This window comes from Tamandua tetradactyla, chromosome 8 (assembly GCF_023851605.1).
Source record: "Tamandua tetradactyla isolate mTamTet1 chromosome 8, mTamTet1.pri, whole genome shotgun sequence".
In the NCBI taxonomy this organism is placed as follows: Eukaryota; Metazoa; Chordata; class Mammalia; order Pilosa; family Myrmecophagidae; genus Tamandua; species Tamandua tetradactyla.
This window is the reverse complement of record NC_135334.1, coordinates 84515654-84529113: the sequence shown is the minus strand read 5'-3', so window position 1 is coordinate 84529113 and position 13460 is coordinate 84515654. Positions and strand designations below refer to the sequence as shown.

Genomic DNA, 13460 nt, shown 5'->3' with positions numbered 1-13460 from the left:
TATAGTATCAAATCATCTTCAAGCATTGAGAGTTTTACATCTCCCTTTGCAATTTGGATGTCTTTTATTTCTTTTTCATGTCTAATTGCTCTGGCTAGAACTTCCAGCACAATGTTGAATAACAATGGTGACAGTGGGCATCCTTGTCTTGTTCCTGATCTTAGAGGGAAATCTTTCAGTCTTTCCCAATTGAGAATGGTGTTAGCTGTGGGCTTTTTTCATATATTCCCTTTATCATGTTGAAGAAGTTCCCTTCTATTCTTGTCTTTTGAAGTGTTTCATCAGGAAAGGATGTTGAGTTTTGTCAGATGCCTTTTCTGCACCAGTTGAGATGATCATGTGGTTTTTCCAGTTTCATTTGTTGATATGGTATATTACATCAGTCGATTTTCTTTTGTTGAACCAACCTTGCATTCCTGGAATAAATCCCACTGGTCATGGTGTATAATTCTTTTAATGTGCTGCTGGGTTCTGTTTGCAAGTATTTTGTTGAGGATTTCTGCATCCATATTCATTGAAGAGATTGGTCTGTAATTTTGTTTTCTTGTAGTATCTTTGTCTGGCTTTGGTATGAGGGTGATATTGGCTTCATAGAATGAGTTAAGTAGCTTTCCCTCCTCTTCAGTTTTTTTGAAGAGTTTGAGTAGGATTGGTACTAATTCTTTCTTGAATGCTTGGTAGAATTCACATATGAAGCCATCTGGTCCTGGACTTTCTTTTTGGGCGCTTCTTGATGATTGATTTTTTTTTTTTAACTTTTGATCATTCCATTTTACATATGTAATCAGTAATTCACAATATCATCACATAGTTGCATATTCATCATCATGATCATTTCTTGGAACATTTGCATCTATTCAGAAAAAGAAATAAAAAGAAAACAGAAAAAAATTCATACATACCATTACCCCCCACCCCTCCCCCTCACCGATCACCAGCATTTCACTCTAAATTTATTTTAACATTTGTTCCCCCTATTATTCAACTTTATTCCATATGTTTTACTCGTCTGTTCATAAGGTAGATAAAAGGAGCATCAGACACAAGGTTTTCACAATCACACAGTCACATTGTGAAAGCTATATCATTATACAGTCATCTTCAAGAAACATGGCTATTGAAACACAGCTCCACATTTTCAGTCAGTTCCCTCCAGCCTCTCCACTACATCTTGACTAACAAGGTGATATCTATTTAATGCGTAAGAATGACCTCCAGGATAGCCTCTCAACTCTGTTTGGAATCTCTCAGCCATTGACGTTTTATTTTGTCTCATTTCACTCTTCCCCATTGTGGTCGAGAAGTTTTTCTCAATCCCTTGATGCTGAGTCTCAGCTCATTCTAGGGATTTTCTCAATCCTTTGATGCTGAGTCTCAGCTCATCTTGATGACTTATTTAATCTTTTTACTTATGATTGGTTTGTTGAGGTTGTCTATTTCTTCTTCAATTAAAGTTAGTTGTTCCTGCTTTTCTACAAAATTGTCCATTTCCTCTGTGTTGTCTAATTTATTAACATATACTTGCTCATAGTATCCTCTCATTATCTCCTTTATTTCTGTGGGGTCAGTAGTATGTCCCCTCTCCCATTTCTGAATTTATTTATTTGCATCCTCTCTCTTTTTGTCAACCTTGTTATAAGGCGGCCGTGCGCCTCCTCAGCGAGCAGACATGCCGCTGCTTCTACCCGGTACAGATGAGCAGCCGCATGCTTTGCACTGGCTTCCCACAGAGCAGCATGGACAACTGCTCGGTGAGCCCCGGCCGACCAGACACCCTTCACCCCATCTCCCTGTCCAAGGTCCGCTTGTCGGGGTGAACTTCTCAGGCAGGGCGCCTTTTCCACCTTTGTAGGAATTTTCACTGGACAACTGTTTATTGGGCCCACTGTGAGCCACTTCGCACCCTCCACAACTTGCCCTGGGCCCTGGGATCAGCAGAGAAGGGTCCATTGATTTTATTGATTTTCTCAAAGAACCAACTCTGGTTTTGTGGGTTCTGTCTATTGTTTCCATGGTCTCAATTTCATTTATTTCTGTTCTAATCTTTGGTATTTCTTTCTTTCTGTTTGCTTTGGGGTTAATTTGCTATTCTATCTCTTGTTCCTCCAGGTGACAGTTAATTCCTCAATTTTTGCTCTTCTTTTTCAATAGAGGCATTTAAAGACAATAAATTTCCCTCCCAGCACTGCTCTTGCTGCATCCCATAAGTTTTGGTATGCTGAGTTTTCATTTTCATTTGCCTCCAGATATTTACTGATTTCTCTTGTAATTTCTTCGTTGACCCATTGGTTGTTTAAGAGTGTTGTTTAGCCTCCATATATTCGTGGATTTTCTGGCCTTTCACCTTTTATTGCTTTCCAACTTCATTCCATTATGATCTGAGAAAGTGTTTTATGTCATTTCAATCTTTTTAAATTTATTGAGACTTGCTTTGTGTCCTAGCATACGGTCTGTCCTTGAGAATGATCTATGAATATTTCAGAAAAAAATGTGTTCTTGCTGTTGTGGTATGTAGTGTTCAGATATATGGTTTCCAAATATTTTCTCCCATTCTAATAGGTTGTCTTTTCATTCTCCTGATAATGACTTCTGATACACAAACGTTTTCAATTTTAATGAAGTCCCATGTATCTGTTTTTTTCTTTTTTGCTCATGCTTTTTGTATAAAGCCTAAGAAACCCTTGCCTGTAGATATTTCCCTAGGTTTTCCTCTGGGAGTTTTATACTTTCAATTCTTATATTTTTGAGTTAATTTTTCTATGTGGTAAGCCCAGTACATGACCTTTCATAATGGAAAAATTTTTGTATACAAATATAGAGGAATACTATAACGAATGCCCATGTACCTATCACTCAGCTTCAACAATTATCAGTTCATGACCAGTCTTTGTTCATCCACATCCCATCCACTTATCCCACCTCAGATTATTTTTAAGCAAATCTCAAATTGTATATAAGATCACTCATAGATTTTTTCATTAAGTATATCTAAAATATGCAGATTCCTTTTTTTAACATGATCGCAATAACAGTACCACTCCCCAGAGGTAACGAAGTGTCCTTTGTATCATCAAATATCTAGTCACTGTTACATTTATTGATTGTCTTAAAAATAATTTTGTTAGTTTGAATCATGACCTAAATGAGGGCTGTATATTGTAAATGATTGGTATATGCTTTATGGTCCTTTTAATCTATAGGTTTCTCCTCTGTCTTTTTTCATTCCTCTTCACAAATTATTTGTTTAAGAAATGGGTTATTTGCCCTATAGAATATCTCACAGTGTGTATTTTGTTAATCTGAGCCCTATGGTGTGATTAACATATTTCTCTGTCCCCTCTGTTTCCTGTAAATTGGTAGTTCCATCTAGAAGCTTGATCAGATTCAAGGGTTTTTTTTCTTACAAATTCACTTCTACATAGATGATGGTGTGTACTTTCATTGGGAGGCACCTATAATTTTTCTTTTTGTGTGAAGTACACAGCATTTGATACTAATACCTGAATCCACTACTGTTTAATAAGGGTTGCATGATGATCATTTTAAAATTCTCTTTTCATTTAGTAATGACAATATATCTACAAAGAAAAACTTTCCCTCATCATTTGTTAGCCAGAGGTATAGTTTTTATAGGAAAAGCAGGATAAATGTGTGATTATAGAATCTTGCAAACATTGATCTTTTACAATGTTCCATTTGTTTATATTAAAAATAATATATATGTATTCTCTAATTATATGGTGCAGAATAGTAGGTATGTCCATTAAATAAAATGTGTTAATTTTATCATTCAAATTTTCTCTGTCCTTACTAATTTTTATCTATTTAATCTATTAGTTCCTAAAAGCAGCATGTTTAAAATCTCATTATGTCTTTAGATTTGTTCATTTATTTTTGGAATCCTTAAAAATTTTTATTCAACTGTGGGATCAGCAATGCCTTCCTGATTAAAAGGGGGAAAAGAATTGTAGCAAGTAATGTATTAGTGGCTGCATTATTTAGGGTTCTCTAGAGAAACCGAATCAGCAGGAAATATCTGTAGATATAAAATTTATAAAAGTGTCTCACGTAACTATGGGAACATAGAGTCCACAGTCTGTAGGGCAGGTCGCAAGCTGGTGACTCCAGTGAAGGTTCACAGCGAACTCCACAGGAGAGTCTCGCTGACTGAAGCAGGAAGAGAAACTGGCTTTTCTGAATCCTCCTTAAAAGCCTTCCAATGATTAGATTAAGCATCACTCTTTGTGGAAGACACTCCCCTTAGCTGATTACTGATACAATCAGCTATGGATGCAGTTGACATAATCATGATTTAAGTCCATGAAATGTCCTCATAGCAACAGACAGGCCAGCACTTGCCCGACCAGACAAACGGGCACCACCACCTGCCAAGTTGACACATGAACCTGACCATGAAAGTGGCTGAGAGTTCAAATAGAGTCGAGAGACTACTGTGGAGGCTACTATTACGTAAACTTCAGCTAGATATTCTATTGATCATGGTTTGCCAAACCTCAACCAAAACCACTCCTGCCAACCCCAAAGAATACCTAGGACTTTATCTGAGATTTTACAAAGGTTCCATGCACTGTGATCGTTTTTCAACCTCTGGATGCGTTCCAAAACCAGATAAGTCCTGAAACCCAGAGGGACCAGCCTCTCCAGAACATCAACCAATTCCATCCCCCTATCCCATATTATCGACAGCTCTTTACAACATGAAAAATTTTAAATGGGCATAGCCCAAATACCCCTAAAGACTGGGAGAAAAATCAAAGGAAAAGCTGGAGTTATAACAGAGAAGATAGGATTTCCCAAGTAAGTATGACTGCTGAATTATTATACTGATATTTCTTTTAGTCTCCTGTGTCTTGGAGCAGCTAGGAAAAAAAAAACCTAAAATTGTGAAACTGTAACCCATACCAAACTCTGAAATCTGTTCTATAATTAATTGTTGTGGTGTGCTTTGAAATGTACTGCTTTTTTGTATATGTATTATTTTTCACAATAAAAAGGTTGTTTAAAATGTAAAAATTTTGATTCATATATTTGAGGTTGTTCTGTTAGAAATTTTTATCTTCATTTTATCATTAAAAAATGAATCTATCATTCTTTTTGCCTTTGATTTAATTTATCTGATTTAATGTTGCTACTCCATTTTTCTTTGTCTAATTTTTTCCTAGTATAATTTTTTTCCAACCCTGTGTTTTTAATTTTTAAAAGAGTGTAATCCATTTGCTATTATTGTAATTACCAATATAGAGTTTAGTTCCACCATTTTATTTTGTTTTTCTACTTTCTTTGTTTTCTTTGGCTACTCCCCTTTTCTTGCATTCTATTGATTGTTTTATTTGTTTAAAGTTCTGGATACCATTTCCATTCATATAATCTTTACATGAATACTTGGTTTTCACAAAGTTAAGATGGATCAGTATACCTATCTTCTCTTGAATAATTCAAGGACTTAAAAACATTTAAATCCAGTTACCACTATCTCCAACCACTTCTTTTTTGTCACTCTCAGTATTTTTGGTTCACCTTGTTTTTAAACCCCCATATCCACCAGAATTATTCTTTTTGTTCCAATCAATGTATATTTGTAATAAACCATATATTTCATGCTTGTTCACCATTGCTACCTGAATCCTCTTTTCTTCTGGGTTTGGTTTTCTTTTTACTTTTTAATGGATTATTTTAGCAAACGTCTGTGAATGGTTAGCCTTTTCAATCTTTGGTTCTCTGAATAGTCTTTCTTTTGCCCTTCCACATAAAGCAGTATATATGTATTCCATTCATTCAACAAAGATCAATTGTAGGTTTATTGGTTTTTGTATTTTTCTTCAGCCCTTTAAAGGTTATTACTGCATTGTCTTCTACTTCCTCTTGTTGCTGTTATGAAAAATGTATCAGTCTGTTTCCTCATAGTGAGTAATATCTGTCTGATCTTAGTTTTCTCTAAGATCTTCTCCATGCCTTTAATGATATTACACAGTAACACTATGATATATCTAGGTGTGTGTTTTTAATTTTTCATATGACTCAATGTGTTTCTTCAAAGCCTTTTAATTCTGGAAAATTCTTCCCCATTGTCTTGTTAAGTATTGACTTTTCCCTGTCCTTTCTATATCTTTGCCTCAAATTCCTATTAAACGTACATTGAGCCTGCTTATTTTGTCTTCCATGTATAGGAAATTTCTTCTGTGTACTTTTTTTCCCTGTTTTTGGCCAAGTTACTATGTTAGCAATTTAACCATGTATGACACATTATTCTTGGTGCAGGAAAAGCCCTCCCCTTCCGGAAAACATATACATACACACTCTTTCTACCTTGCTGACCTGCTCCTCTGGGTGACCACCCATGACTTTAATGAAAAAAATCACTAGTGTTTGTAAAGTCTTTCCAAAGCTGTGACCAATGCTGCAACCTCTCTGACATTTTACTGTTTAGTGGCAACACCTCCACCCTGGGTCTTCAGGCTCATCTTTATAATTGCAACTACTCATTAATTAAATTTCATCTCAGAAAGATGCTATAGGAACAGCCATAATCATTTTGTTCACCAAATTCCCAAGTCATCACACCTAAAAATGCCCTGAAATTTTACCAATATGCAACTAGAAAAGGGACCCATATAAAGCCTACTCAGTTTTACAGCCATCTCACTCTTTCATCCCTTTACTTCTAAAATCCTGCAAGTATTTTAGGGAATGGAGATTTCCTCTAGTTGCCTGGAAGTCACACTATTCCTTTAGGGAAGTGATTTTTGATGCATTGTACAAGAGTGTCCTTTAATCTTGTTCTCAGTGCAATGCAACTATTGTAAATTCATCACTGTTTTTAACATTTGCATTTTTCTCTTTCCTAATTTATAGAGCTAATGCAAGTTTTTTCTGTGTTTATATTTTCTAGGTCATTTATGTTAGAAATGGGGAAGAGAGAAATCAAATTCCTTTCTTTCAAGTTGCCCAGAAATTCTTCCATTGCCTTTGAAGTTTTATTCTTGGGGTGTTTAAGTCTCCTTGAACGTAAAATTAACTCCTGGTAGTGGCTTTCACTCATTATTAAGCCAATTTGCAATGATTTTTGTGTGTGTGTGACCAGATCCTAAAAAACAAAATTAAGTTTCAGAATTTTGCTCATTTCAGTGAACAGCCATACAAAATGAGACAACCCCACCTCATTTAGATTGTGTTCTCCTTTTAAAGTGACATTGCCCTATTCCTAATACTTGGAAAACTGAGCATTTCCTCATAGATTGTGATATTTATCTTAATTCATTAATTAGTATGTATAAAACTAAATGCTCTTATGTCCTGGATTTTAAGAAACTGTTCACTTTTCTACTTACCGTCAGTCAAAAAATGAGTGGTGGCATGGAGAAAAGGAGTCCCTCTAATATCCTTTGTTTCGAAAAGGAATACTTTAACTTCTGCCCCAGGGATTAGTTTTCTAAAGTGGGACAGAATTGCTAACTAGAGAATAGTGGCCTTTATTGAAGAAATGTCTCTCTATTAAGTCTCCAGGGCAAGATAGAGAGCAATGTGACTTGCAGGAGGCAGATCTAATGCAACAAAGCAAGCTATCTATTTTCTCCACTGGCCTAAGCCCCATACGTTGGTTCCACCGAAGGGCTTTTTCCATCAGAATATAGCCATCCACTTTTACTTCTCTTTAGACATTGTTGATATTTTTGAGAGATGGGAATGATGTGATCTTATCAAAATATAGTTTTATGTAATTTAAATTTTAATTGTTTATTTTCTCTTGGCAAAAAAGTATGTCAAGTACTGTGTCTTAAATGTTGTATATTTTTGTTAATTTGAATTGATCTTAGCATGTGGGTAACTGTAGGCTTAGGAGAGATCCATCAGTAGATGCGTAGAGTGAGTTGAAAGCTTTATTTTTCAGTGAGGTGGATGATATGACTTATCATTTATTGTTTCAGAACTCATTGGAGTTGAACATTCTATGCTTTCTAAAGCCATGTTGTTCAGAGATGACAAGGCATAAAATTTGAAACTCTTTCAGCAGATCATATCAATGTACTCATACTAGAAAAGACTGGCATTGAGGTAGATGGCCCCCTCTGAGCCATGATTTGTGAAAGAAAATCCCCCCCTTTTTTTTTCAGGACAATACCCCCACACCCCTCCCAGCCAAGCCTTAGTACTGTTTTGAAATAGACCAAGGCTGCCTATATTATCTTCTCACTATGCCTCCTGATCCTTCCTCCTGTTTTCTAGAGCCCTAGTTCCTAGCAGCCTGTGGTCTTATGCCGTGCTAAGCTTCCCACTACTCTCCTGTTCAGGCCTATTCTCCCCTATATACCCTCCCTCACTACTCCAAAATTAGTGCTGAAAGCTCAAAAAATTCACATCCCCACCTCAAGAATAGAAAGAAAGCAATTAGATACAAAAAGAAGTATAATGGAAAAAGCACCACACTCATAGGAAGATAAATCTAGATTCCAATCCTGGTTATATGGCTGAATTATAGGCCTCTCTTCTCTCATTTGGAGAGTAGAGAGATTGCACTAGAAAAATTAATATCTAAGGTACCAACTCTGTGAGTTTAAAATCAATTCATGCAAAATATAAATAACTGATAGATGAAGAATTTGCATTTTTATGGAGATAGCTGTAATGTCAAATCTGCTTAAGAATGAAGGGTGTCCTAACTCTGGGGCTATAACCACTATACTGGGCCCTCTAGGAAAGGATCAGTTGCAGCTTTTGCTTCTCTTGGGCACTGGTCCAGGTTCCAGGCTCGCTGTGGCTTACATTTGTTCCCCACTGTCACAGAGAGGAAGGACTCATTAATATAATTGTATCCAAATATCCAGAATACAGATTTTTTGTGTATATAGAGATTGACTTTTTTCCCCAAACTTTTATCCTAAAAATTTTCACACCTACAGAAAACTTAGAAGAATAGTATCATTTTTTAGTTTCTAGGCTACTAAAGCAGATACCATAAAATGGGTTGGCTTAAATACTGGCAATTAATTAGCTTACAGTTTGAAACCAGGAAAATGTTCAAATCAAGGCATCACCAAGGAAATGCTTTCTTCTTAAAGACCTGCTGCCAGTGATCTTTGGCTCCTCTGTCACATGGCAAACACATGGCAGTGTCTGCTGGTCTCTCCTGTCTCTCCAGGGTTTCATTGCTTTCTGCTTCTCACTTCTTTGGCTTTCTTTGTTTGCCTGAATTTCATTCTCTTATAAAGGACTTAAGTAATAGGATAAAGACCCATCCTGTCTGAGATGGGTCACACCTTAACTGAAGTAGTCACATCAAAATATCCTGCTTACAATGGGTTTCTGTCCACAGGAATGAATTAGATTTAAGGATCTGTTTTTATGGGGTACATACAGCTGCAAACAACCACAAATATGAACATCTGTTTATACCTATCACCTGATAAATTACTGACATATTGCTTCATTTGTTCTCTCTCCTGCTTCTCTCCTTCACCTTTTCTCCCTACTTCAAGTTGTTTTGCAAAGAGATTGCAACATCGTGAGGCATGCATTCCCTAAGAGTAAGGATATTCTCCTATATAAACATAATCCTGTTATTATATCTAAGGAAATTAATGTGAGATCACTAATAACCTGATATATACTTAAAATGCATTTACATTTCTCCATTTGTCTCGAAAATGTCATTTATAATTTGTTTTTGGTTCAGGTCCAATCAAGGTTTCATGTTACATTTGCCTGCAAGATCTATTTAGTTTATTTTGATCTAAGACTGTCCCTCCAGCATTTAAAATTTTTTTTGGTTTTCATGACACTGACTTTTGGGCCATCCTTCCTTTTCAGAATATCCCACATTGTTTTCTTAGGATTAGAATCAGGTTAGATGTTTTGGGCAAGAATAATACCTAAGCAGTGATATGTTTTTATTTTTGCATCACACTAAAGGCATATAATGTCAGGTTGTCCCACTATTGGTAATACGAGGTTAATCACTTGGTTAAGGTAGTGCCCACCAGATCTCTACATTGTACAGGAACTTTTTTCCCTTTATGATTAATAGTAATTTGTGTGTGATACTTTGAGATTTTCTGAATAACCTGTTCCCCAACATTTCATCCAATAGTTTTAGCACTAGTGATATTTCTTGCCTGAATCTAAGACACCATCAATAACAAGATACCCTTTTTGTGATCACTTAGAAAGAAAAAATATTGCTACTCATAATTGTAAGATGCCATTAATTGTAAGATGCATCCCAAATTCAGAGATGTTAAAGTGTGAAAAAATTTATATCTTAGATTCAGTGGAGTACAATATATTAAAGCCCCCATATTGCTTATAACAGTCTTTGTAGAGAGAAAAGTAAAGGTAGCTGCTTATTAATAGTGTATAGGAAAGATATTTTTCCCAAATGTATCTTTACCTCATTTCTAAAACAATGTGCTTGAGAGACAGGACCCTTTTTTTTTTTTTTTAAACTCGCTGAACTACACCCTAGCAACAATCTGGAATAAAAGTAAAAAACCCATAGGATAACAGATAAAGATTAATAGATTTTTATTTCCATATATTTGTGATTTCTGATAAATATCCTAATAATGCTCATTTGTCTTTGTTTTGTTTAAGGATTGTTCAAGTTTAGAAGAATATAACATAGCCGCAGCATTACTCCCTTTGACCAGTGCTTTCTATAGGGTAAGTTTCCTTGGTCTATATGTAAGCTCAGTGTAATTTATATAAATGTATTCAGTTTGATTTATATGTAACTACAGGGATCCTGCCTTCTTAAGTATACTTAAGACATATCTGTGGTTATATTTGCTATAACATTTACAGCATTCTATGTGTAGGAAATTTAATGTAGAACACTAAGTCATCTTCTAAAATAGTATCCCCCACCCATTCTTCTACAACTTTATTTTTTTTATAGAATTTTAAAGCACCTGGAGTTATTTTATGTATTGGTTTGTTGATCTGTTTGTTTTTCTCCCACCAGAAAGTAAATTCCATGACGCTAGGCTCTTCTCTGCCTTATTCAACGCTATATTCCAGTGCCTCTCAGTAAATATTTGTTGAATGAATGAAATTAATGGGAGCAAAAATTAGATATATTTGTAAGAGTTTAACTTCCTTGACAATTCTGTATAACTTATGAGAATTTTCTGGAATGTTCAAAGTGAATTTTAAAATTCTGTCATTTTTTTCGGTTCTCCTTTCTATGCCTTTTTATAATTAGATTAGCTCTTATGTCAAACAAATCTGGTAGATTCTCCTTATTCTCTCTTTTGCTGTGAAGGATTTGTAAGGAATTAGGTCGTCATACACTAAACAATATATTTAATATTTTCTTCTGTAATGTACAGTAGGAAACAGTAAACCTGTGGTAGCCAAACTGACTCGTTATTCAGCCATATGCACAAATATCTTCAGGAGGAATTTAAGAAAGGTGGTTTGAAAGGACTCCTGGCTTAAGCTACTACATGATTTAGGGACTCTGAGCAGGAGAGCCTATTAATTGTTCCAAGATCTGTTTTAGTAGGGATCTTGGCACAAAGGGAAATGCCACAGGTAAAGCCTAGCCACGAAGTGAGCCTGCCCTTAGATACTGTCAGTATTCTCTGCTCACCTTTTTTGTTTTATCACCACTTCCACCTGGTGATGCTTACTTACATTCCTGTATGTATTAGACACCCCAAAAATATTTATTGATAAAGTCAGTTCTTTCTCATCTACTTGAAATAGTATGTCCACAGTCCCTGGGTTAAAGTTCTAATTCAAAGGTTTTCCATGTCAAGAGCTCTTTCTCTGCTGCTAATTCACTGTACATCTCTTCCCATCCTCTTCTAAAAGAGAAACGGGAATTTATAAGAGTCATACTTCTGAGAATTGGCAGTTCATACTGAGCATGCTCAGGAAAAAGGCAAATCTCCAAAATCTTATACAAATGAATTTTAGGTTTAGAAATTAGGGACAAATGGCTGGAGCTTGAGGATCATCTTTTGGTCTTCTCTTCCTAGCTTAAGTGCAGTTCCAACCTCATTCCAGTTTTACTTCAACCCATATGTACTAATCTTCTTCTCTGGACTCCTTAGTTCTTTCTCTCATTCCCCTGCCAGAATGGAGAAATTGTTGCAATAATAGGCCAGGCTGTCCTGGATCCTAACCCACTTAAGAATTAGTTTCCATAATTCAGAGCAGCCAGAAAACTATCTTTCCTATGGGTCTTCAAGTGGACATCTGTTGAAGAAAATGACATTTAAAATTTTTCATACTTTAAATATCTCTGACACCTATTAAACTTAGAAATTATATAGAAATAAATAAAAAGAAACATAGGGGAAATAATGATTGGCAGCAGAAACTCAGTTGCTGAAGTGTCCAAGTCACTTCTGATTTGCTTTTTGTTAATCTGGATAATTTAACCATTTTATAGTTTATCAGTGAGGGTATGATCATAATAGCAGGATGAGTGGCATTTTAAAGGGGATTTATTATAGGTGTCAGACCTTTCACAGTTGTAGAAGCTGGTGAAGTTTGTGGAAGTCTTCAACTTCAGTTCTAGAAGTCAAGAAGAAGAACTGGAGGTAAAGCAAAGAAGAACAGGGACAAACTGGAGTCTATGACTATCTCTTACTGCCTCCACTCTCAACAAAACAGGTGACCTGCAGAAAAAGTGGGCTTTTATCTATAAAGCTACACATAAGCCTGGCCTTGAAATGAGAGAAGCTAAAGAAAGAGATCCAGCAAGAACTGGAAGAATTATGGGCCTGTTGCCTGCCCCATATCAACAAGATGAGGCAGCAGATCAGTGACAATGTGCTTGAGCAGCTACCATAGCTAACAAGTTTGGCTGAATGCCATGCTATTTGTCTTTATTATAAAATAGAAACAAAAGTTCTATCTTAGGGATGGGTTTATAGATTTCTTTATTGTTGGTTTGAATTGGTTTGGGGTAGCTAAATCAAAGTCCACTTAGGAGTGAGAAACCACCTTAATAATTTAAACATGGAAAATTTAATATTAAGAATTATTAAGTAGTAACCAGGGGATTAACTACTAAGGAGTAAAGAACTCCAGAGAATACATTAATAGCAAATAAAGGGAGCAGCTGCTACTTTTAAGGACCAGGCAGAATACCCAAGAAAGGAGAAAACTTGGAAGAGGACCCCTGCCCAGCAAGACTGAGATTCAAATCTCTTTGGAAAGAATGTTTCTTTGACCACTGGGTGACAGAAATATTCACATAGGTGCTGCAAAACAGGGCTGGAAATCAGAAAACCACCCACTGGGTATTGGCCAGACTTACTGGAAGCCACATACTAGGTGCCACCAAAGCTCCCCAGGGCACCCATGAAACTCTATAAGCAACTGGTATCTGGAGTACCACTGAAGCACACTAGATGGTGAGCACTTCTGGTTGTCCCAAATAGCACTAGCAGGTACATGTCACAGAAACAAGAAGGAGAAAGCACACCAGA

The 13460-nt window shown here is 36.0% G+C and overlaps 1 protein-coding gene across 7 annotated transcripts in view; it reads left to right on the top strand.

Annotated features, from left to right (window-relative positions):
• The window catches only part of SBF2 (SET binding factor 2), a 685303-nt gene that overhangs the window by 511843 nt on the left and 160000 nt on the right, over nt 1-13460 (top strand). For all 7 annotated transcript variants that reach the window (XM_077113970.1, XM_077113972.1, XM_077113966.1 and 4 more), the window contains one exon: nt 10609-10677. In XM_077113970.1, coding sequence (XP_076970085.1) covers nt 10609-10677 — 69 coding nt within the window. The remainder of the gene's footprint in view (nt 1-10608; nt 10678-13460) is intronic.